We start from the raw sequence: 24,626 nt of genomic DNA on the forward strand, positions 1-24,626 counted from the left end.
CTATATCTATTAATTAATAACCATTGATTTCATTTTTATTTCTGTGAATTTTTTTATTCCTCATGCTTTTCAAAGTATCTATAATTTAATATTCATTTTTCTTTATTTTTTAAACGCCATTCAACACCGTTCAACTCGTTGCAGTGCAAAAAACCCTGACTGACCCAGTGTTTGGAAAGTTCTACAAATCATGGAAAATAGGGTGAAGAATGTGTGAAAATAGCAATACTAGCACATGCTTAAAATGCTAAAATGCTCTGTCTAATCCTCAAGGAAGTAGGTAAGTCAATCAATCTTGAAAGAATAAACACATTTTTTTGCCTCTCCGTTAGTTTCATACAATTGGTTTAAAAATGTAACAACATTTTTCTCTCCGGGCTTTTGTTTTCGAGATACACGGTGTCAAAACTTTAATTTTTTTTTAAATTTTTTGCCAATATCTTAGGAACCGTTTGAACTATAGAACTGAGCTTTTGTACATACATTACCACTATTAATAGCTACTTTTTCGCACCCTTCTCGAATTCATTGGACGTGCCAGTGGTGGAGATTTTAAGGTATCGTAAGGGTTTTCCAAACCTAACTTTTACGCCACTGGAAAAATTGACATTTGACAGAAAATTCTGAAGTGCGAATGAATTTTACATAAAAATAGTTCTCTTGTTTCATTGCTCTAAAGTCAAATGTTTTCAAGAAAAATGACTATGAACAAAAACAAACATTTTGCTAACGTTTCGAAAATCTTTTGTAATTCAAAAAGTAGGTAGTAATAATTAATAAATTTAAAAAACTTAAAAATAAGTTTTTATCACACTAAAAGTCATTTTTCTTTTTGTGTAAAATTCATTGGCGCTTCAGAATTTGCTGTCAAATGTCAATTTTTCCAGTGGCGTAAAAGTTAGGGGGGGAAAGCCCTTACCATATCTTAAAATCTCCACCACTGTGTGTACAGAAACTCAGTCCTGTAGTTCAAACGGTTCCTAAGATATTGGCAAGACTAAAAAAAAAAATTAAAGTTTTGACACCGTGTATCTTGAATACGAAAGCCCGAAGAGAAAAATGGAAGAGGAAAAAATGTTGTGACACTTATTTGAAAAGTGAAACGTGTTGCGACACTTATTTAGGAACACCCTGTGTATTTGATTCAAAAACAAATAATTTCAGGTCAATATTCTGGAGAACACATACTGTTACTCCTAAAAAAGTTACGCTCTATATAGACATAATAGTATTCCCTTTAATGTTTTCTACATACGGCAAGTGACATCATGGATTTTTTCCATTACTTTTAAATCAGAAATATTAGGAATATCCAATATTTTACTATTAATCATAGAAAATATTGCATAAATGTGCGCATCAAACATTAATTTTCTAAGTACCTATAGAATTATTTGTCCCACTATCAAAATTTCTAAGAAAATTTTGTATCTCTACCATGCCATACCATAATAAACCATACCATACCATGTCATAAATCATGCCATGGAAAACAGCATTCATACAGTGCCGCTGGATCCACGGGGTGCGTAATCTACAGGCTGAAATTTAATTACTTTTATACCTTGTTTTCAGTTTCTAAATCTACACGGAAAAGTATAAGATTTAATAATTACAAAATAGGTTTTATGTAGTTTTGCTCTGTACTGACCCTACTGTATATACAAGGTGTAACTGTAAGTGGGGGTAATTTCTTTAGGAATATATGTCGGCATCACCCTTATAACCACTTATGAATTCGTAGCAACTCGAAGAACTCTCACTGTCGATGGAATGTTGAAGCGCATGTTTTTGTCCACGTTGGAAATATTTGGAGTGCCAAATTGTTAACTTTTCAGGGTTAAGTTCTATCCTGTGTGTGAAAGACCATCATTATTTAACTTTTGTAAACACTTCCTTATATGGTCATATTTGGTAAAAAGTAAGCCGATAGGACAGGAACGTGCAAAGGAAATAATACCCGTGAAGCAAATTCATCATTCAATTAAAACAAACAGCTATAGCTGTCTGGCTTTTATTATTATTGTTTTGACTCCTTTCTTTGATATAACAAGTTGCTAGGGCTGGCATTGACGAACCGTTATTTCCTATTTTATAACCTGTGTAACTGCTCCTATACTTCAGTGTTCGAACTTGCAATAAATAGTGCCATGCCACCCATTTATTATTTCGATGGAGACAATCGAGCAAACCAATCCCCATGCCCACCCAGTGTCTCCGACATATATCTTTTAAATCAAGTAGATGAGTTATATTTAGTTTTTTAATCTACACTTTAAACCCTTCTCTAATGTATGGTTTAAATTTTTTTTTCTGTTTTATAAAATGTACATAATAAAAATTAAAGTTCTTAATAATCCGAGAGATTTCAAACATTTTAAAAATCATTCCAACTTTTTAATAAAAGTATGTTACTATGTTTTTAAAGCACTGTGTTTAGTTGTGAATTTCAGTATCAATGACCTCTGAAATATCTAGTTTAGTAAACTACATAATATCAATTTACCTACGTTATGCATTATAACAGGGCGCAAGGTGGGTAAAAAACAAATGACCATTACTATTGCACAAAACAGGAATGACTGGATATATCACTGCTTCATTTTATTACATTTATTTTAGTTGCCAGTTTAGCGGTTTATGTATTTTTAATATGGTAGGTCATTTTGTGACTCTGCGTTTGATTATTTGAGCTTATACTAGTCAGTCCAGTGGAGAATATAAAAACTACGAAAAAAAAAGGTTTTCAACACACTGGAATTTAAATAAACAAACTTATCGATATGTATATTTAATGTCAAACTTGGCCTTGCTATAAATGTGACCAGTAGGTATTCAAAGTTATATCTTTTCCAGAATTTTTAATATTTTTTTGTTTAAAACAGAATAAAAAATTTAACAATTTTTAGGTTTTATATAGATTGGTTCAATTTTAATAGACAAACTTTTTTAAGTTCAGTAATTTGGCGATTTTATTATGTGCATCATGGATAGGGTTAAGAGAAAAGTAGATTTCTTGTGTACTTATAAATTCAATAATAATTTAAAATCACAACAGCTTGATAACAAAAAAAATAATATTTGCATTAAATAAAATAATGTAAAAAAATGATCTAGTTAAATTATTTTTATTCTCATTCCACAATCAATCGCTAGAATGGAACATTTTTGTACCATTATTCTAAGCCAAGCGCCCAATTAATTCCTTGAACTAGAAACAGTACCATGGGTTGCCAAGCAACTAGCCACCTTATCCAATCTAGAAGTTGCCCAAAGAGGACATGCGGCTTTTCCCAGGGATTTGAAAACATTTTCTTTAGGTCTACTTTTTCTTTGCAGTAAGGACATGTTTGCTTTTTGCCCACTATACACCAACCCCTTATACAAAATTCATGGAATCTGCAAGAAAAATTACATTACATTATTTCAATGTATTTTTGCCGTTATCAATATATGAAAAACTTCTAGGCAGTGGCGATTTATCAATTCACTTTATCAAATTAAGTTGGTGCACAGATATTATAACATGAGCCCCAAAAATGTGATTGTTTTTAGCATCGAGCGGTACCTTATTGATAAACCCATATAAATTTTAATTAATCCCTTAGATATGATAGGCTAGAAATATTTGCTTAGGTACCCTGTAGTACGGGGTGGTTCAAAGTGTTCAGAATATACCGGGTGGGGCCTTTGTCTTGAGACAAAATAATATCTCGGTTGGGATCGATTATTTCGAAAATAGTTTCTGACAAAAATTGTAGGGCAGCGAAGGGGTCATTGAAAGGTCCATATTACATCTTCCGGTCTAGACCGAGGGTGGTGTTTTTAGACCGGAATTTTTTTAAATGGAAACACTCATTTTTTACTACGGATTTCGATTGAAAAACACAAAAAAACTTTTTCTCATTATTTTTTCAATTTCCATATTTTGGCCATAAAAAACAAAAAAAAATCTTGAGGCAACAGAGTATTTTGTTGGGATCACTTTTTTTTTGCTAAAATGGCTAAAGTAATGCTAAAAAGTGCCAAATGTAGTTAATAATTATACAGTTTTTCGACCTTAAAATGACCTTGAAATCTGATCTTGTTCTCAAGAACAAGTTCATATCTTATTGTAAAACTTCTCGTTCTTGTAATTTCCGAGGTCAAAAAAGGGTCCCATTTAAAATTTTGAATTTGATCTTCAAGCGACCTTGAAGTTAAGGTCAAGGTCATGTCAAGATAACCCTCTTTTCACCCTACAACTTTTGTATGAAATATTTTTTAAAATGTTATGATATCTCAGACTTGTAAATATTGCAAAAAACGTTCTCTTATTTCTTTGTATAAACTGTATGTGATGTAATTATAAAATTTTATAAGTGGCAATTAACAATTGAGAAAATGCTGATAAATAAATTTATTTGTTATTAAATGAGGGCTAAGTATATTTATAATATGTGTTGTAAAATATCCTAAATATATAAATCATTATTTAATACACGTTGCAAGCTAAAGCATCAAGTAGATTATTAGAAAACATATCAATTTCAAAATTTTTCTTTAAATTTTTATTTTTAAAATATGATAATTTTCAGTTTCAAGATTCAAAAATATACAATGTCATTTAAATTTTAATATGAAGGCAATTTTCCGTTTTGTATAATCTAATAAATTGTGGGAACAGTTCATTTTTATTGCAAAAGTTACTATTGTATTCAAGTACTTAATACTTTGTTTTTTAAAATGAACCTGATAATATTTGATAAAAAAATATATTTAAAGTAGTAATTTGACTTAATTATATCTGAACAAACACACAACTGTGTTGTTTGTACAGTGTAACTTATCATATATTTTTACATTTGTATTAGTTACTCTTTAGTTTTAACTTACACAGAATTTTAACACGATAATATATAAATATACTTACACATGTTCACAGGATAACTTGTATGTGTTTTCTATAACACCTTCTTCATTTTCATTGACCAATAATTTATTTCCGCAAACTGCACAAACAGATGGATCTAAACTTCTAGTACTAATACCTTGTGGCGAATAATACTAAAAAATAAGGTGACTCAACAAAACTTTCCCACATAATGCTGATAAAACTTCATGACGGCATTGTGAGTCATTAAATACTAGAATCAAATATTTCTCACCCCTATATGAGCAGCCATTTTATCGGCACAAATTTCTGAAATGTCTCTACCTAAGACTCCGTAATACAGTCCATAAAAAACAAACAACAGTCCACAATCCATCCATGAATTTGCTTGGGCATTAAATATTAGGTTAAGTCCAAAAAATGTTGCCATCATGATAAAATAACCTATGAGACCAAGAATATAACTTAGCTTATAAAGCAAAAGGAACCATTTATAAACCAATCTAAAAATATATTATTTTACAAAAACTAGTTATGTTATTAAGACGACAATTGAGAAAAGTCATTAAATGACGTTTATGAAGAATTTATCAAAACTTTTTAAGCAAAAAAAGTGTTTGGACTAGTTTATACCTTGGTGTGGTCCTTTCAATTGGTTTTTGAATTGCCTTTCTGACAATAAGGCTCGTTATACAAGAAAATAATAACCATATAAATATAAACCTCCACCAGTGACTTCTTACACATAATACAATAGGTACTAACCACATTCCTAACAATGTTATAAGCTAAAATTGAAAATTGTATTTTACAAAAATATTTCTTGAAATGGTACTAAAGCTAAGTTTTTCATACTTACAGAATAACTTCGATAATGCCGTTTTTTCCATTCAATGAGACAAATCTGAGCTACTATTAATGTGACTATTAAAACTATAACCATTTCGGCATGCATTTTCTCATGCCCTTTGTGCTGTTCGTGTAGCCTTTGGTGTTCTAACCTACAAATAATATTATAAAATACATAGGTATCAACTTTCTAATTATTAATTTTACCTCCATTTCTCTTCAGATGTAAGGTCTTCCAAAGTCTAAAATAAAAATATTGTGATATTATTTATTTAAAACAACTGAGATAATAAATGTTTGTTATTAATTTGTACATTTACCCTATTTGTCATATCTACTGGTTTATGCAAGTCCATTTTAATTTTTTATCTGTCGGACGATAAAACACCATAAACTAATTCAAAATATATTTCTAACCCAAAATTTTAACAAAAAAATCTATCAAAAATCTGAAGTTATCTGAATCATTCCTGCAACAACAAGAAAATAAATGTATAGTTTAACCGTCACTCCGTCACTCCACTGTTCTTTTTGAACAAACCAGTGCTTGGTGTTCTTTTGCACTGGTCATGGTCATACTTGAATTTGGTTCTATAGTCGTTACACTAATAAAACCATTAATTAATGATCTTAACAGTTCATTCGAACAAATTCTTTCACTCAAAGAAACTAAATGGAATGGCAATTAACCAATGAGAAATTTAATTAAATAGTGCACATTTTATATTTTGCGCCATCTGCTGTTCAGAAGAAGCAACTGATTAAGAAGATAAAGATTTTGTTTAGAGATGGGCAGGATCGTGTATTTTTAATAATCGAGTACCTGTTTCTTGAATACTTTTAAGAATTGAATCAGTGTGGGACGGAAGATTGAATATTGAAGGGTATACCACAGCATAAGTATCAGTTTTCGAGATTTACGAGTTTTTTAGTTGCTTACAGAAGGGCACTTTAATTTATTGACAATTGTCGCAATATTAGAAATACATCATTCCAATCCCATTTCAATGATTGAAGTGGAATGCTGAACACTCCTAATTCTCATGCCCTGTCATCTATCGCCGAGATACTGCACAGAACTACTGGAAAATTGTTCAGCAGGTAGTCAACTGTAATAATTACTCATACACTTGTTCGTTAATTGAGCTCTCTGCTGATAGATGTCGCCCCAATTCGTTTTTGAAATACAGAATCGATGCAGACGCAAATTTGTATTTTGTAATCTGATATTTGATATTTGTAGCAATTTTTTTAATTGTAGGATATTAGTAACATTTATTGAACGTTAAATGCACTTAGAATACATAAGGAAACACTAAATTCGAGATTTGCCTGTGTAGGCGATTACTATATGTCTAGAAACAGCCAATTATCTTTGCTCCATTGAGGTGACTTGGGTAGAAATTTCTCCTACTGATATTAAACGATCAGATATAAATTTCGTACGAAATCATGGTTTAATATTTATATTTTAAGACGGACTATACTACTCAATATGTTTTATTGATGTCCCTGCATTTATATTTCATTGTTTATATAAAAGGTTTACAAACATGGGCCTAGTTAGGATTTTTGCTTAGGGTGGAACCAAGGCCGTTGCAAGATATATGTAGGCCTCAAAAAAAAATAACAGCACACGCAATCAACGACTTACCGATATAATATTTCAAAATCTAAGCACCCTTTCGTTTCATTCTAAAAAAAAGGTGGCGAGCGCCTTACCGATATGAGAAAGATATTATTTGATCTTTTTTTTTTTTCATCGGGTGGGCCGTGCACTATGTACCTTATAAAATGAAATGATGACAGTAGTACGAAATTATAGTTGAACTTTCTATTAATTAAGACCTAGTTTAGTAAGTCACAACTGTCCCTCAAATTCGTTTTACTTTTACATTTTCTTAAATTGCCAATTAAATAATGACTTAATACAAAAATAAAAAATACAGGTCAAGTTCTTACCAGTATTATTTTATTTTAAGTTAATATCTGAAAAGGTGGCAAATACCCCATTGAAGAACAGTCACCACCAGTAAAATGTTTAAGATTTTATTTTATGCCATTGGCTGAATCTCAATGAAGAATGTATAGAATACTACTACTCAGTGGCGGCTCGCCACGTGACGCAAGTGACACCCTGCCTCACCTAAAATTTCCATTTGGTTGTGTACTTAATTTAAAATTAGTTTTAATTTTATATAAGTTTTATAACTTAGATATAATTCTCTATTGAAAATGTATTGTGTTTGCTTGTTTTATACGCAGAAATAAACAGAATAGTCCCAAAAAAACATTTTCTTCGTTGAGTGCAAACATCAACCTCGTACAGTACAACGTATAGTACAAGCAAGTGATGCGGATCGAAACAGTCTGCATTCCGCTTTTCTGTGTAGCATTGTTTACGGCGGTTGTCATGGCAACGAGGTGGTCAACTTGGGATTAAACTACGGTGTGGGGGAATGAGTGCACGATTATAACGGATCTTTGTTAATATTTGTTTTGTATCAATAATTGTTTCCTATGTATGATCCAGTATGTAGTTTATTGGAAACACCTTTTTCCAGATGGAAAATTGAGGACAAATAGGATTTTTTAAATTGCGAGAGACCTATGCCTTCTCTCGATGTGGAAAAAAGGGGGAAGTCAAAAGATGAAGTGTACGTTCGGAAGTTTCGGAATGGATGGTATTCGGAGTATAAGTGGTTGTGTGGAAGTGTTTATTTAAAAAAACTTTTCTGTATGCCATGTTTAATTGTGTGTGAAATAAGGAGGGATTTAACAATTTTGGGAACGTCACGCGAGGCTGCTGTAACCACAAAGCTTCTTTGGAACATACATGAACGGGGTGCGTTATTATTCGCAGAAGTCCACGAGCCGAACTAATATTTCTATTTTTTATAAAATCTAAATGAAAATTCTTCTCGTGAACATCAGTCTTTTGGTACTATTGCAAAAGCAACTAAAAATTTACAGATTCATTTAAAGCCGTTTGACCTTGAAAATTTTCGCCTGCGGCGCTTTTTTTTTTTTCTTATTAGTCTATTAATGAATATGCTTCACCCATTCTCAATGTCACGAGCCGCCGCTGCTAGTAGTATATAATGTATAATCTGTAGATTTACATTTTGAATGTAATGAAACTCAGAACCATAAATACTTCTGTATTTAATAAACGAGTATATTACTGAATAAAACAAAATATATTTACATATAAAAACAATATACACAATAAATTTATATATACATACATAAAATATTAGTATTAATATTTTACGAATATGGTCATCGTCAATATCTTTTAATGCATTACTAGTGCTGGCCGTTTATAAACAACCACACAACAATTGCACAGTATAATTTAATAATAATTAAGACATATAAGATACAAAGTATTGCTTTCTTTGTTAGTCACATTAGAAAAAATATCACTTATCCACATTTGGCTGCATTTGCCCCTTACCTATACCTAATCACTTCAATGAATGTCTTTCGTCCCAAATAATAAAAGTAAGACATTGATCTATATAAAAAGTCATAAAAAGAGTTCATTTATCATTACAACAGCTGTACCTAACGAGTCCATTTAGTAATATTCAGCTATGGCAAATAATCGATAATTTGGTGTATATTATTGGCATTAAGTTACAGTTTCTATTATGCGTATTATAAAATTCACAGTTGTACGCTATTCTAATGATACATGGCCCACTTAGATACCTATGGCCCGGGTAAATCTAATATCGATAGATGTGAAGACAAGCACCAAGGATAGAATTGTAAAACTTAATAAAACCATAAATAAATATTTACATCTATGGACTATGCATCAAATATATTCCTATACTCATCGAATGAATAATATATCAGTCAGATGCTACGTGTTCAGTGACGATCATCGAAAATCATCATAAGAAGTTGCAGCATAAAAATTAATCATTCAGATACTCATCATAGCGGTTCACTATAGTTTCCATATAAAAAGCTTCTGATATATGTACATTTCTCTTTAGTAGTGCCTGAACTACAATAAACTATATTGAAAGTCTTTGTTTTTCTTTAAAAAGTAATCCTTAGAGTAACTCGGCTACCCTGTAGGAAAAACTCATCCTTTCGTTATCATATAGGCCTTTTGATTGCTTTTACACAACACAGTTACATGTTTTTATTGGACAGTATCATGGCTTAGTTATTCATGATTATTAAAATATGGCCATGAATTTATTAAAAATAGTAATTTGTCTCTATAAATTAGTTATGTACTTTAAGAACGACTAGGATTTGATTTGATGTTGGAGTATGGCACATAAAAATATTTCTGTTGTTACTTAATAAATATCACCATTTTTAATAAATAATCACGAGTCATGTCTATGTACCCTACCGCGTCGTAGGCCGCTCTTTCTTCGCTTTCGTTTAGTGTCCCTTTGGAATGCCACGTTGCCCGGGTCATCGGCCAGCTGAGGATATTTGTGTATACTATGTATATCAACCCCCTCGTAACCATCCACGTCACCGTGTGATATTAATTCTTCCTTTTCCTCTTCCGTCCAGTCACCTCTTCCTTGGAATCCGGCAGCGACCAATTGCTTCTCGATTTCCCAGGCTCTCTCCACCGCCCTCTTGTGAGCGTGCCTCAGAATTTTATGGGTCTCCAGATTTGGATCTGCGCCATACTTAATTATAACTACTGCATCGGGATTGTGTAGTCGCAATTCTTTTATGGTTGCGGATGAACCATGATCGGTTATTTCATGCGTTGAAACATTGAACATTCCACCTAATCTACGAAGTTCCTCTAAGTCATCACGAATCTTAAGTACATTGTCTTTGACGAAATAGAACACGTCCTGGTCGTGAATGCTGAACTGCACGTTCAAGAAGAACGAGTTATTAAACACTGACGTTACGACATCTTGCACTACGCCGTTTACACCTTCCACTACACTAACTAAAGCTCTGCTTCCTACTCTAGATATTAAGACTCCTTCTCCGAAGACGGACCTCCTATAGGCTACCCTCGGGAGCAGGTTTCTTGTTTTCGGCTCCATCTTCAGTAGTGGCCTTGGCACGAAACTGAGGTCCATGAATTTCTCGTTTATCTGCAAAAGAAGTTATTGAGTATCGTTTGTTAAAATTCAGAAATGATCACAAACAACTGATATGAGAGAAGTGGTTTAGTAAATGTTATAGACAGATGGCTTCCAATAATTTTTAATGTTATTGAATCCCCAAAAAGACTCATAGAGTCAGAATATTCTGGGGGATTATGATATCAATATAATTAATATAAAACCATTTACAGTCGGACTCCAAAATAATAGGCAGTGATTTCATCTTTAATCCGGCTCACCATTTTTAGCAGTCAACACAAAGAGAAGTACGAGGCATTTATAAATTCTTCGTATAAAATTGTGTGTGCCGCATTCTTCTAGAGCAGTCAATATTGCAGTTTTAGGATATTCTTCTGCGGCGTTTAGCATGTACCAGATATTTTTTTGCTGCGGCAAATTTTAGACTTTTATTGGTGTTTGGTGTGTGACGTCAATTGGGTTGTGGTTTATTTGGTTCCGGGCAATACTGACAGCACAGGCAAATGGGCGTATGCACGGGAGAAATCCGAGGATATCTTTCAGTTAAAATTTATTAGTGATTTTGGGTTTGTGTTCTTAAAAATGGAGAGTAATTCAAGCTGGATGATATTTTAAAAATGAGCTTCCAACAATAAAAAAAATTCAGGCGCTATCTCACAGGATTAAAAGAGTGACCGCAAAAAACCTGTGATTTTCCCCCGTTTTTTCACAATTCGCAAAGAATTAAAAAAAAAATACATAAAAATATGTTTTTGGTTACAAATTACTTGTAAAAATCTGACCCCTACTTAGGGGTTGAAAAAATGCCAAAAATGAAAAATTGAATATTACTAATTGATATAAAAACTATTAGCATGTGAATTACTCTATCGAATGAATTATCTTAATATATTTTTATTGGAATTTTTACAATTATTTCTGATATTCTCTATTTTTGGGGATGAATCCACCCCCTGAGCGCGCTTAAGGGTGGATTTTCTAATTCATCATACTTATTTCAGTCGTGAGAATAAATCTTTCTTTGTATCAAGAATCATTCGACAGGAAAATTCACATGCTAATAGTTTTTATATTTATTGGTAATATTCAATTCTTCATTTTGGGCGTCTTTTCAACATCTAAATAGGGGTGATTTTTGAAAATTTTCAAAAAACTAAAAGCTATACTCATCTTAATGTTTTACGACGAGTAATTTGAGACCAAATACATATTTTTATCTATTTTTTATCTGTATTTTTTGAGGTCACTGCCTAGAATATCTAGAAGGACGCTTTTGTGAACTATGCGTGACATGAATTTTCGTTTTATAAAACGAAATCGAGAGTATGCTGATTGAAAAAGAGGAAATAGTGATATGGCGAAGAAACTATTTAAGACAATTATTAGAAGCTCGAAAATTAAATCGTAGAATATATTACACGGATGAAACATGGATAAATGAAGGTCATACGGTGACAAGAGTGTGGCACGATGGCAATATCCAAAGCAAACGGCAGGCATTTCTGGAAGGATTTTCGACTGGATTAAAATCACCTTCTGGAAAAGGGCAGCACCTAATAATAATGCATATTGGAAGTACAGCAGGATATTTGGAACAGGGTGTGTAATAATTCAGTGTATTATTATAAGTGATAAAGTGTAATATTCGCGGCGTGCGCATCAGGTAGGTGTAGGCTGGTGGTGGTGGGCCATCGTCAGAATGGATAGCATTCAACAATTGTGCTGGATATGAATCACTGCCCATTAGTATAGATTGGTAAAATTGAATGTCCTCATTTGTACTGATTTGATTTACATATAAAAAAGTATATACAGGGTGACATGGAAAAAAGTGCAATGCATGCACATGATAGAGGACCTCAAAACATATAAAAAGAACCTTAAACTCTAGTTACAGTCTAAATTTCTTTTGTTTTCGAGATACAGAGTGTTAAAGAAATTTTAGAAAATATTGATATTTTTTGTACTGACAATTTGTATTTGTATTTGTTGCACAATTTGTATGGATTTGTATCCTTTACAGGTTGCCAACCAGTAGCGGAGTTACAGGGTTCACTATGCTTAAATGAAATTAATAAATTAATATAGCCCTGTACAAATTACTATTTTAACATTTTACTATAGGTAACATAATTCCTATTAAAAGATCCTCTCAATTTTTTAACTCCACCACTGGTTGGCAACCTGTAGAGGATATTCTGTACCCATTGTCAGTTTCCAAAATTTCTTTCACTTTATATTTGGAAAACAAAAGAAATTTAGACATAAGTGTATAGGGAGTTTTTATATGTTGCCCTCTATCATGTGGTGCTACGCATTGCACTTTTTCCCATGTCACCCTGTATTATGTGTATTCACAAAATATTTATTGCGCAAATATAAGTGTAACTCTTTTTGAAATCTCTAGTTTGAATGTGGGCGATAGCAAAATTTACTATTTGGATTTGGATTTTATACAAGTATTTTTTATTTGTCTAATAAAAACAATAATTAATAATAAAATAATAATAATAATGTCAGAATGAAAATGTTACCTATGCGCTGAAAATTTTTAGATCTTTATAAGTATATAAATTAATGAAATATACAGTTTTGCAAAATGAATGACTGACTATCTACGGCTCTGATTAGTTTAAGAATTACTTAAAATGAATAGACAACATACAGAGGCGAGAGCCTATGAACCTTTTCTCCAATTATCTGCAATTCGGTTCATTTAATTCAGAAGTGAAACACAGTTCTTTTGAATAGGTCATTCGTGAACAACAGAGTTCTTTATTAATATGGCCACTGCCAAGGTCATAATAAGTTCATGTATAATTATTTTTTTAAACAAGCTTTTAGTGACGTCATTTTATTTTCGTATTCTTCTCTGCAAACCCTTTCTTTTGATACCCATATCATGAGGGTTCATAAAAAATAACTGGTCCGCCATATTGGATTTAGAATGACATCACTTAGCTAACCATGCATTGTCATCCAAACTAAATGTGTATGCAAAATTTCAGCTCAATCGGTTGGGGATAACTGTTTTAAAATTCAGTTACAAGATTTGACCCATACCAACAAGGCAAGTTGAATAAAAAGTTTGTAATAAAAATTGAGATTTTAGCCAACATTTAAAATTTTTCCCTCAACATCAATAATTTGGCTTCACTTTGTTAATCAATACCTTTAGTTTAGTATTAGCTTTTAGATATCATATTATTTTATGTATGCAAATAGTTCATGTACTTACTCGATATCCACTTCTATTTTTGCCAACTTTGTCTGGCCGATTATAGAGAACATAGTGATGTATTTGCAAAAATGAAATAATATGACTAAAAAATCATACGCCATCCTTAAGGTTGACAGAAAAAATATTTCTCGTTATGGTTATACTTACTTTATCTATAATACATTGCAATCCGGACATTATTCCAAAGTCGGGTGCAAGTTGCGGAGCAGTCACCACAGCTTGAGGCCTATATACCAGTTTACTGATATACTGTGATCCGAGCATTTTCTCAATATCGTATCCATATATCTGTAGCCAGCTCTTCAAGCTCGTCATGTAATTTATAGACAATTTTGAATTAATCGGATCATTATTGTGGAATCTGTAAATGAAAACATCGGTGGGTGTAGTCAGTTTTGTAGCAAGTTGTTCCCAATTCGGAGTCATCCACTGTCCAACCGCAGGATCATACAGCCTTTTGTTAATGTATATGAGTTTTGTGTTTGGATCCAGAATACCCCCATGGAAGTCGACAGGTAGGTAGAAATCTGGATTCGTGTCTAAAATTATATTGCCAAATGGCGTTCGTCTGATTTCCTTAATGAGATTCCCGTTAATGTCAAATAGAGCGAGAGGCGACCCGTTTTGATCTGTTGCCACATAAAATCTTTGCTCAGAAGTTTCTACAGTGATAATTACGTCCCTAGAATCGTAGAGGAACCTGAACGTACGTCCCGATTTGGGGAAGTGAACATGCGTTATTAAATCGGGAGTGCTTGGGTTAGTGTAGAAATATTGAGTAACATTGCCTTTTTCATCATTCCACGATATGAGTCTTCCTCTATCGTCGTAGTAGTACCACGTTTGGAATTTGTCTCTTTCAAAGGCATGTATTAATTGGCCTCTAGAGTTGTATCTATATTTCTGTTCTCCCCTACGTACTACAAATCCGCGAGTATCATAACTGTTAAACTCGACATCACCGTATTGCACAACACGGTCACCACTGTCATAGCCCAGTGATATTTTTTCCTTTTCTTTTATAACTCCTATAATATTACCGTTTTCATCGTAGACATATTTCCAATTACTGGTGCCGACAACTTCCAGTACATGACCGTCGGAGTTATACGCTATCCTGTCCATGAACTGTGTTCTCCCAACTAACAATTTCTGCATTTTTATTCTGTTTCTCACATCGTATTCCACTTCTAGTCTAAATACGTCAAATGATTTAATGTTGATTAAAATCGTTTTAATTCTTCCGTGATCGTCATAATCTGTTATTGTGAAGAATTGTTTAGTAGTGTCCTGCATTACCGACCGATTGAAAGTGTTTCGGTATATCCTCAAATCACTTATACCTTCCAGAGTACCTAAATTCTGATTATATTTTAATCTCAGTTGAGGCAGTTCTTTACCGTTAATATCAAGATCAATGGTTGACAATCGGGCATTGCCATCATACTGATACTTATAATGTGCATTATCCAAACCACTTTTGCTATTGAATTTAAGTTTTTCATCTTTCAATACACCAGCGTGGTATTTAAACTCCTGCCTTAGCTCAAAATTGGGTTCTATAATTTCTATTGTCTTTACCAAATCAGACACGTCATGATATACATATCGAGTTGAACTCATTCCGGCCAGTGTTGTTTCGAGTTTTCCTGCATCATCGTACACATAAGACACCCTTCCAGATTGATGTGGATAGATTTTGGCTAGTATCTGACCATCGTCGTTATAGATGATTTCGTACGGGTGACGATTCATCGGTGAGAAATACTGGTACTTGAAAAAGCCGAGGGACGTTTGTAAGGAGAATGTGTGGATATGTCCTCGTGGGGTTGTAAGAGACTGAAGAGCTCCAGAGTCGTCATACTGGAGAAGATAATCAGATCCCCTGGGAGTACTGACCTTTAATGGCTGAAAGTAAGGAAATATTTTTTAGCAAAATCCCTTTTATATTTTTGCAATTCAAATTCAATTTTTAGGAAATCAAATTCAATTGTTTGCAAATTAAACTGAAAAAACACATGTTTATTTACATTTTATAGAAATAGAGACATGAAGCAATCAATTATTTTCTGCCATTTGTACCAATTCAATTGGTTCCACCCTTCATTAATATGGGAACAAAAAGGGGAGAGTATCAATGCCGAAAATTTTGCTGCGTTACCCATCTCTAGCTTAAACTCTAGCTAAAGACGTGAAATTAATATTTACTGCCTTTTTGGGAACGGAGTCCAAATGTTAATAAGCAAATTATATTTTTAAAAAGTATAATTTGACTCACACATGGATGGATATGACATACAAAAAGATGAATTAGATTCACAATTTGACTTACAAATGATCAATTTGATTTGGAAACTGTTGAATTGAAAAAGTTTAATTTCATCTTCAAATTAATAATTTGGTTTGTAAAAAGTTAAATTTAATTTACAAAATGATTAATTAATTTAATCTACTAATGAGCAAACTTGACTTGTAAAAGGTTGAATTGATTTATAAATAAAGTTCGGGGTTTTCGTCGGCTAGTCATAGGTGTGTTCGTCATAAACAAATAAATAAACAGGTCGTTTTTTACCCCTCTCCCGTTTGACATTATTAGAATATTAAAACATGTATACATGAAGCAAACGCAAAGCCAATAACTGCCGTTATTAGCAACCGCTAATAAACCGTAGGGTGCGCTGTAGCGAAAGGCCGACGTGACGGCTATGATCATCCGACCAAGTCCTGGGCTCTATTCAGAAATATGTGAATTTGATTTGTAAAAGGTTGAATTTGGTTTAGAAATGGGTCAGTGTTATTTGTAAAAAGCTGAATTTAGAATACTAAAATTTACTTACCAGGCTACTGAACATATCTTTGAAGGTGTATACAAGCGATGACCCATCACCATATTTTATTTCATTCAGTCTGCCAGCTCTGTCAAACCCATAGCTTTCACTTAGTTCTCCCCACTTCCAGTTACTTAACCTGCTGAATCTGTCATACTCCAACTCTACTTCTGCAAATATACCATTCCTTGGACCCCATTTCACAGGTCTAGATGAACGATCATAAGTTACATTTAGTAGTTCTACTTTGTCATCCATAAAGACTGATATTGAAGCAGTTTCTCTGTCATACTCCATGGTGAGTAGGTTTTCTCCATTAACTCTCAACTTCTTGCCTACTTTTATTATTGTTCTTGGCACAAGGCCTTTGCTACCTTTGGAGTTGGGATTCGGTCGGATGAAGTATCTCCATTCGAATCTATTAGCGAGGTCTCCACCAATTTCAGTCCTTTGTTTCGCCGGAACTGGGTAGCTTTCACCTAATAAAGGCTCTTTTTCTGATAAAATATTGTAAGGAACTGTATCTGTGGTGGTACTGTGGGACCAAGGTGATATGCTTGCCGCACTTCCATCTGCTAGTAATATAATTCTGTTTTCTGTTTCCTCTATTTTCGTAGACACACTAGAACCTTTAATAAGCATGGAAACTGGTTTTTTGTTATTCTGACTTACTCGAACTGTAGCTCCTTTTAAGCTCAAGTCAAAGGAAAGGCTTATAACTTTACCAGTGGGTGTCACCGCCGAGGTTAGTCTTCCAAATTCATCGTAATTATATACGTAACTGCGACCACTGCTATCCAACTTGGTCTTTAATAGGCCGTTCGTGTGGTAATCAAAAGTGACATTGTAATTATCGGGGGTGCTAAGTTCATGTAACATTTTTACTCTAGTCATACGTAGTCTGCATTTTTGTCCCTTGGTATTTTCAATAGAATTTACATGACTTGAATAATCTCTAAGTAGGAAAACTTTGTTACCAGCAGCATCGGTTACTGTACTGAGCTTACCATTGCTTGTGTTAACGTTATAAGTAAAAACATAACTCGTTTCTCCAGTTAAAATATTTTTGGTAGCGATGTGTTGACCAAATCTATTAAAGATGTAGATTTCTTGAGTTTCTGGAGAGTAAATTTCATATTCTCGTGAAACACTAGCATCTGGAATACTAGCCATAACTGATCGAATCCTGTAATTGGCTTGGTCGCCGATGTGAACATGTCCGTCTGGACTGACAGTTACTGCTGATATTGTGTTGAACTTGGTGTTTGATGCCAAGAAGTGGTCAGCTTCAAAGCAGTCACAACCTCTCTCGAGGCAGTTGCATTTGGATTCAGCGCCAGCGTATGGTGATATTTTCCCATCGGTTCCGATGATACGAACTCTATTAATCCTTTGAGAATCGCTTTCAGCAACATATAGATCCCCGGATGCACTAAACGCAATACTTTGAGGCATTACTAGAGTTGCATACGTCGCCAACTCAATGTCATATCCAGTTAAAGGTGAAGGGCAATGCAGCGGTCTTCCAGCAATCACTTTAACTCTTCCATCTAAAGTTAATTGGAGAATCATGTGATCGTCTATAATGTGCAGAGTATTATCCAGAGGGTTGATCGCTAGCTCGGTGGGCCATCTTAAGTGAACTTCCTCGATATTCAATGTTCCTTCACAGGGAAGCGGCTTCCAGTGCGACTTGTGCATGTGATTTCCAATAACAGTGGTTACAATGCCATCACGATCCACCATCCTTATGTTGGTGCCATCAGCAAAGTATAAGATGTTGTCGTTTGACACCGCTACTCCTTTCGGATAAGCAAGTTTTGCATCTCGGGCTAAAGCCCCGTCTCCACAATGGGCTTCATCCCCTGGAAGACATCGTTCACCAGATCCTACTACAGTTTCCCAGTTACGCTCTGGATCAGAGTATTCGTCTGTATTTCGGACTTTTATGATTTGATGCGATTCTGGATCGGAAATATATAGTGTACCATCCAACGGACTAAGTGCCATGTGGTATCTGTAAGAGACCCTCGTGGCGCTGTAAAAATAAGTCATTTGTATATTTTTTAACACTGAAAAAAGCACGACTTACTTTAGTCTGACGATTGTTCGTACTATCCCGTCAGTTTGTATTTTTCTAACCAAATTAAAGTCACCAACGAAAAGGGAACCATCAGGAGAGCTAGCTAGAGCTACAGGTGCTAAAAGACGTTGTTTGGATGCTTGTCCGTCACATTCAGTACACTCTAATGGTCTTTGATGACCATCGCCCATTGTCGTGAGGATTACACGAGGTTTGTGTTTTAAGTAAATGTTGGAACCATCACCTTTTTGTAAAATACCTGAAGAAAAAATATGTTTGTAAAAGCTAACCTGTATATCTTGTTTCAAAGTTAAATATAGTATAGATAGAGCATGATTAGGAGGAATAAATGTTTGAATTAATGACTGGCGATTCTCTGCATAAATGAACAAATGAGCTGTTTATTAGATATCGAGGGTGTAATTTGACACTGGATGGGGTATTATAGTCCTCAGAGTAGTCGTTTGCCATACTGTCATTAATTAATAAGTCTATTTCACCTAGTGTGGTACTAGTCATGTATTCAAAACACCTACACATTAGTAGGTCACTCTGTGCAAGCAATGCTTTGTGTTATATTGTCTTTATAGAGAGGGCAGTGGTGACATTTGGACTTCAATATTTTATATATTCTGCTGGAAAATTTGATTACATTTTTCAAATTAAAGTCTGTATAGACCCTTTTTCATCATAATGTGCTATTAACTTCAAAAGTAAATATCGCCTTTTAAATAAATCAAATTAAATCAAATGTCAGAAAATTGTTACAATAGTCAAATATCAAATTTGATCCAAAGCCTCAAATCTTCTTCGCCATTAATGACAGTGGTGCTAATAGAAAGTATTGACACTGTACTTTGTGCCACTAGGAATTGAGTAATAGTGAAATTTGAGATATAATTATATGTTATAGGTTATACCTCACCCACACTTAACACATGCCTAAATAGCTAAATCGTTTATCAGTCACCTTGGTAATTCCTCTGACAAATGATTTTAATTATTTACTAGATGTTGGGGGAGTAATTCTACTTCAATGATCTATTATTAATAATGAGAATATAGACATATCTTCTTACTAACCTTCATGGAAATTATAGCGATGGTGTATGTCGAGGTTCCAACCTCCCACTTCGGATATACTCATATCATGCCCACTGAGTTTGGTTGTCTGAACTTCCCAAATTATGTCTTTACAGTCGGTATATTCATATCCGACCTTGACTATGGCATTGGTTACCCCATAAACTCTTTGACGGTAAACATTAAGTCGGCTCCAGGCATACGTGAATTTAATGACAGGGTCAGCCTCAAATACTTTCTCGAACAAGATTCCCTCAATCGTGATACGAAGGTGAATTAACTTCAAGTCTGCGGAAATCACTTCGGGAGTTAACTGAAGCTGAATTGTGGACAAATATCCGGCGGCGCGGGAACTATGGTAAACCAAATTTAATCCAGTTCCAGGAATCCGTAAGCTTTCCTGAACAACTTGAGACTCAGCTAATATGGCACTTTTATCTGGACATGCTCCCTGAAAACCGTGCTTCCAAGTTGCAAGGACAACGGGTTTCATGGTATCATAGTCATGTGAACTGCACGGCTGTGGAGGTACATTGAGGGATCTTTCCTCTCCAGTTATCATGATAATGTTGTCTATTATAACTACTTCGTTCCACGGAACGAAAACAATACGGCTTTGCGGTGCGAATGGCGATCTGCCGAATTGTAGCGTGACAGCACCACCACCGTTTACTAATAAGTCAAACCAACCGTCATCTCTGGTAAGTGTGAAACCTTCTTGAGGAGTGCTTGTACTGACTCGGGCACCCATCAGTCCAGTTCCCAACTGAGTAACAACCCGGCCTCGTACAACAGCTGATCGACTAAATTGGAAAATTTAAAATTAATCACATATCTGTGGTTAGGTTCTAACATATAAACATAAAAACTAAAGCAAAATGAAAAAACACGAACACAAGTGGATATTATACACAGTAAAGAAACAAACCAAGCACAAGTAGTACACCTATTTCCTATAACCAATGGTGCTCGTACATTCCATTGCCTACCACTACTATGTACTTAGTTACTCTGATGAATCCAGCCTTACCTCGTGTTGAAGTGATTCCAAAATACACTGAGCAGCAAGAATAAAAAAATTGTTAAATGATGATATCTATAGTTATATTTAGGCGCTGCGTTAAAACTATAGTTCAATAAGATTAAGGTTAAATTGAAACTTTGCGTCCTACAGTGAGATCATTTAAAATTTTGAAAAATATGATTATGGTTGAAGCTACATAGCTGTGATTAGAGACCATTTAGAGACTAACAAGCAAGTAGGTTAAGTGAGAGGTACAAGTAAAAAATTACATAAATAAATGGGGAGTGTTGTAACATGGGGCACAACAATGCGTCTAGAAAATTGTTTACAGATAGACATATAGACAAAAATTTATTTCAACATTTAAAAACAACTTTCAAAAAGAGAATAGGTTCTGAAATTGTTGACACTTACCTTTCGTTGAAGGTCTCCTGTTTTGCATAGTTTTGCAAACTGCCTTCGTCAATCAAGAATTTCATTCTTTCAAAGAAAGAAGCTGTGATTGCTGGAGGCTGTTTCCTCAATAAAATATCTATGGGTTTTGGAGAGGATACGCAAAGCTGGCTACTTCTGCACACATGGTTCGAACAACATTCCGGATCCTCACAATCAACAAGACCGTCTACAAAATGGAATTATTAAATCTTCACTTACAATTATTTTAATTGGTTTCTTACCTTTATCATTGTCTCTACCATCATTGCAGTTTTGTTCTAATAAAATACTGCAATCCGGACCATCCCATCCGCTGTCACATCGACACTCCCACATACTCTCGGAATTAAATCTGCACTGACCATGCGAAGAACAGCTGTTAGGACATCCTTCAATGGTACAGTGTTTACCATTCCATCCTGTTACACACAGGCATGTGCCATTCTTACACTGCCCGTGTTCATTGCATCTTGGGTCACATTGTTTGAGATTGCAGAATTCACCAGACCAGCCAGGATCGCACTGGCAAGCCTCAGACACACAATGGCCATGGTTTCCGCAGTCCAAATCACACAACTCTGTATGAAAATTTTGAATTTCTATAAACATTTTAAAATTATGCTATATGTTACCTCTCGAGCAATCTTCTCCGGACCACCTGGGTTCACATGTGCAAGTTTGCGATTCTAAATCGAAAGTTCCATGTCCGGAACAATCTGGAAGACATTGAAGGGCGTCTTTGTCCATTTGTGCACAATCGGGGCCTTTCCAGCCCTTCTTACAAATGCAAGATCCTTCTACGCAGTAGCCATGGGAGGAACACGTAGGGTGTGGGCAATCCGCTATTCAGAACGGGCAAAATTAGATTATGAACAGAAACAGGAAACATTTAAGCCAATTTTGGTATCAAAGACATATTAACGATAATAAACGGAATAAAAGCATATTATATTATAGATCAAAAAAATTATAATTGTAATCTTTTATTTAGTAACATTATGAAAATACTATTTCACAAACATTTTCTGTGACTCTCAAATGTCTATACAGAGTATAATATTAGATGAGGTTTAGTTTTTAAAGAGCAATAGTATGTGGTTTCCAGAATACTAATCAGAAATTAATTCAATTTTAAATCAAATAATAACCTGTTTCTCTTAAAATTGCACTTAAACTCTTGTCTATGCAGTCATTGGACGGCTCTGAAACTTACGTATGTGTCTGCTTATCAGTGTTGCCTGTTATTACTTTTTAAACCAACTGTATGAAATTAATAGAGACAAAGAGCGAAACTGTAATGGAAAATAATTTTACAAAAGCACATTGGTTTTTTATGACTCGCACAACATATTTTAAAGTCACCATATTTTTTTGATGTCTATGGGGCGACACATCGAATATTAAAAATATTTCAGGTTTTTTAAAGCATATGTTACTAATTTTAAGTAAAACTAATTTCTTTTAAAATAATTACTTTTGTTGTTCCATAAAATATACATAATAAAAAATAAATAAAAATACCTAGTAATCTGATTGATTTGAAAACTTTTTAAAATCATTTCATTTTTTTAAAGACCAGTGTTTAGTTTATGAATATCAGTGTCAATGACCATTAAAATTGATATAATTTAAGTGAACTGTATAATATCAATCCACCTGATGTGATATATAACAATAGGGCAAACTAAGCAAACAAAAACAAAAGACCGATGTTAATTTGGCAAAATGGAATGGCCGATAATGTCACCTCTTCATTTTATAACATTTATTTCGGTTTTCAGTTTATCGATTTACGAGGTGTAATTTTGCGATTCTGAAGGGAAGTTATTTCACCGTACAAAGTTACTCCCTGTGTAATCACGGAACAATGATTTCAAACATTCAAAGCAATATTACAACAGAGAACAGTGATAGATTAGACAAATATATATTGATAACATCATTTTGGTGCATGTTAGTATACCGACAGATGCAAAGAGGATAGCCTTACCCTCCTCACAGAATTTTCCTTTATATCCACGAATGCAGTTGCATTTTCCGTTAGCACAATGACCGTGACCGTTGCAATCAGGCACTTCGCATTCATCATGCCTTAATTGACATTCCTTCCCCTTCCAGCCCGGGTTACACTGGCACTCTCCGTTGATGTATTCCCCTCGTTGGCTGCAGAGTACGGGGCATACACCTAGCAGAAAGACATCCAATCATGCAAAGGCACGAGCAAGTTAGTCGCTTAAGTTACATGGAAATATTAATCAAGGAGGCGATGATTTATGTTTGAATATGTGGTGTTAAATAAATGAAAGACTTACTCTCACTGCAGTCGTCTCCGCCGAAACCAGGGTTGCACTGGCAATGTCCCATAAGGCATTCGCCCTTGCCACTGCAACCGTTAGGGCAATTGTGGGTCATGTCGTCTGCGACAGCAGCTACGAATGTTACTTCTTGCGGGTCACCATCATCATTATATAGAGACAAAAACCAGTGTCCCTGTTCCATGTAATGCGTAACCTCTTTTTTGACGGTAGACTGCTGAAATGGTAAGGAATAACTATCCCAGATTCAAAAGTTTCTTAAAAACCACTCACGTGTGATGCTCTCGTAGTTCTTGCTTTAAATCCGCTAAGAACTTCTAATATATGGTACTGGGTGTGCGTTGGTAACGCATTTCTACGTGCATATACTCCAATGCTGGCTCCTCTTGGAATGTTATAGTCGAATTGAACATAAGCTGCTTCTGATTGATAAAACTGCATGTTCCAATAACTGTAAGGCGGTATTTCCTTTGACAGTCTCTGACCTAGAGCAATTTGGGAAAACGTGGTCCCATCCGGAGGGAACGATTGAGCGGGAAACGTACGAGCACCTGTTAAAGTATGATGGTAAGTATTAAATAATGAGATTAAAACGTTAGTTGTTGCTGATAAAAGCAGCTCAAGCATTACAATGTTGATGGTTGCAATGGAATACATTTTTTACTGTCACTAAAAGAGCTACTCACAAGTTACACAAACAACAAAGAAAAAATATCACACGTGAAAGAATCATGCATGGGATATGCAAGTGAAGTTGATGCAATGTAGAATGGAAGAATTAATAATGAGACGTACAGCGGATTAT

The 24,626-nt window shown here is 34.3% G+C and overlaps 2 protein-coding genes across 8 annotated transcripts in view; both read right to left on the bottom strand.

The window, feature by feature from the left end:
- Positions 1-2,938: 2,938 nt before the first annotated feature.
- LOC108917845 (RING finger protein 121) lies at positions 2,939-6,386 on the bottom strand. The gene is made up of 7 exons (XM_018724632.1): positions 6,043-6,386; positions 5,930-5,964; positions 5,733-5,874; positions 5,507-5,661; positions 5,148-5,376; positions 4,913-5,046; positions 2,939-3,399 (listed from the first exon to the last, which is right to left on the bottom strand). The coding sequence occupies exons 1-7, from the start codon at positions 6,076-6,078 to the stop codon at positions 3,177-3,179; spliced, it is 954 nt and encodes a 317-aa protein (XP_018580148.1). The 5' UTR covers positions 6,079-6,386; the 3' UTR covers positions 2,939-3,176.
- A 2,500-nt stretch (positions 6,387-8,886) lies between these two features.
- The window catches only part of LOC108917606 (teneurin-m), a 697,030-nt gene continuing 681,290 nt past the window's right edge, over positions 8,887-24,626 (bottom strand). For 5 of the 7 annotated variants that reach the window (XM_018724352.1, XM_018724335.1, XM_018724299.1 and 2 more), the window contains 11 exons: positions 24,095-24,372; positions 23,819-24,038; positions 23,497-23,691; positions 22,139-22,348; positions 21,749-22,084; positions 21,486-21,693; positions 20,048-20,850; positions 18,974-19,223; positions 16,891-18,919; positions 14,201-15,961; positions 8,887-10,821 (listed from right to left, as the gene is read on the bottom strand). In XM_018724352.1, coding sequence (XP_018579868.1) covers positions 10,078-10,821; positions 14,201-15,961; positions 16,891-18,919; positions 18,974-19,223; positions 20,048-20,850; positions 21,486-21,693; positions 21,749-22,084; positions 22,139-22,348; positions 23,497-23,691; positions 23,819-24,038; positions 24,095-24,372 — 7,034 coding nt within the window. In that variant the 3' untranslated portion in view covers positions 8,887-10,077. The remainder of the gene's footprint in view (positions 10,822-14,200; positions 15,962-16,890; positions 18,920-18,973; positions 19,224-20,047; positions 20,851-21,485; positions 21,694-21,748; positions 22,085-22,138; positions 22,349-23,496; positions 23,692-23,818; positions 24,039-24,094; positions 24,373-24,626) is intronic. The other 2 variants (XM_018724343.1, XM_018724308.1) reach the window with 1 other exon arrangement.

This window comes from Anoplophora glabripennis, unplaced genomic scaffold (genome assembly GCF_000390285.2).
Source record: "Anoplophora glabripennis isolate ALB-LARVAE unplaced genomic scaffold, Agla_2.0 scaffold3, whole genome shotgun sequence".
Taxonomy (NCBI): domain Eukaryota; kingdom Metazoa; phylum Arthropoda; class Insecta; order Coleoptera; family Cerambycidae; genus Anoplophora; species Anoplophora glabripennis.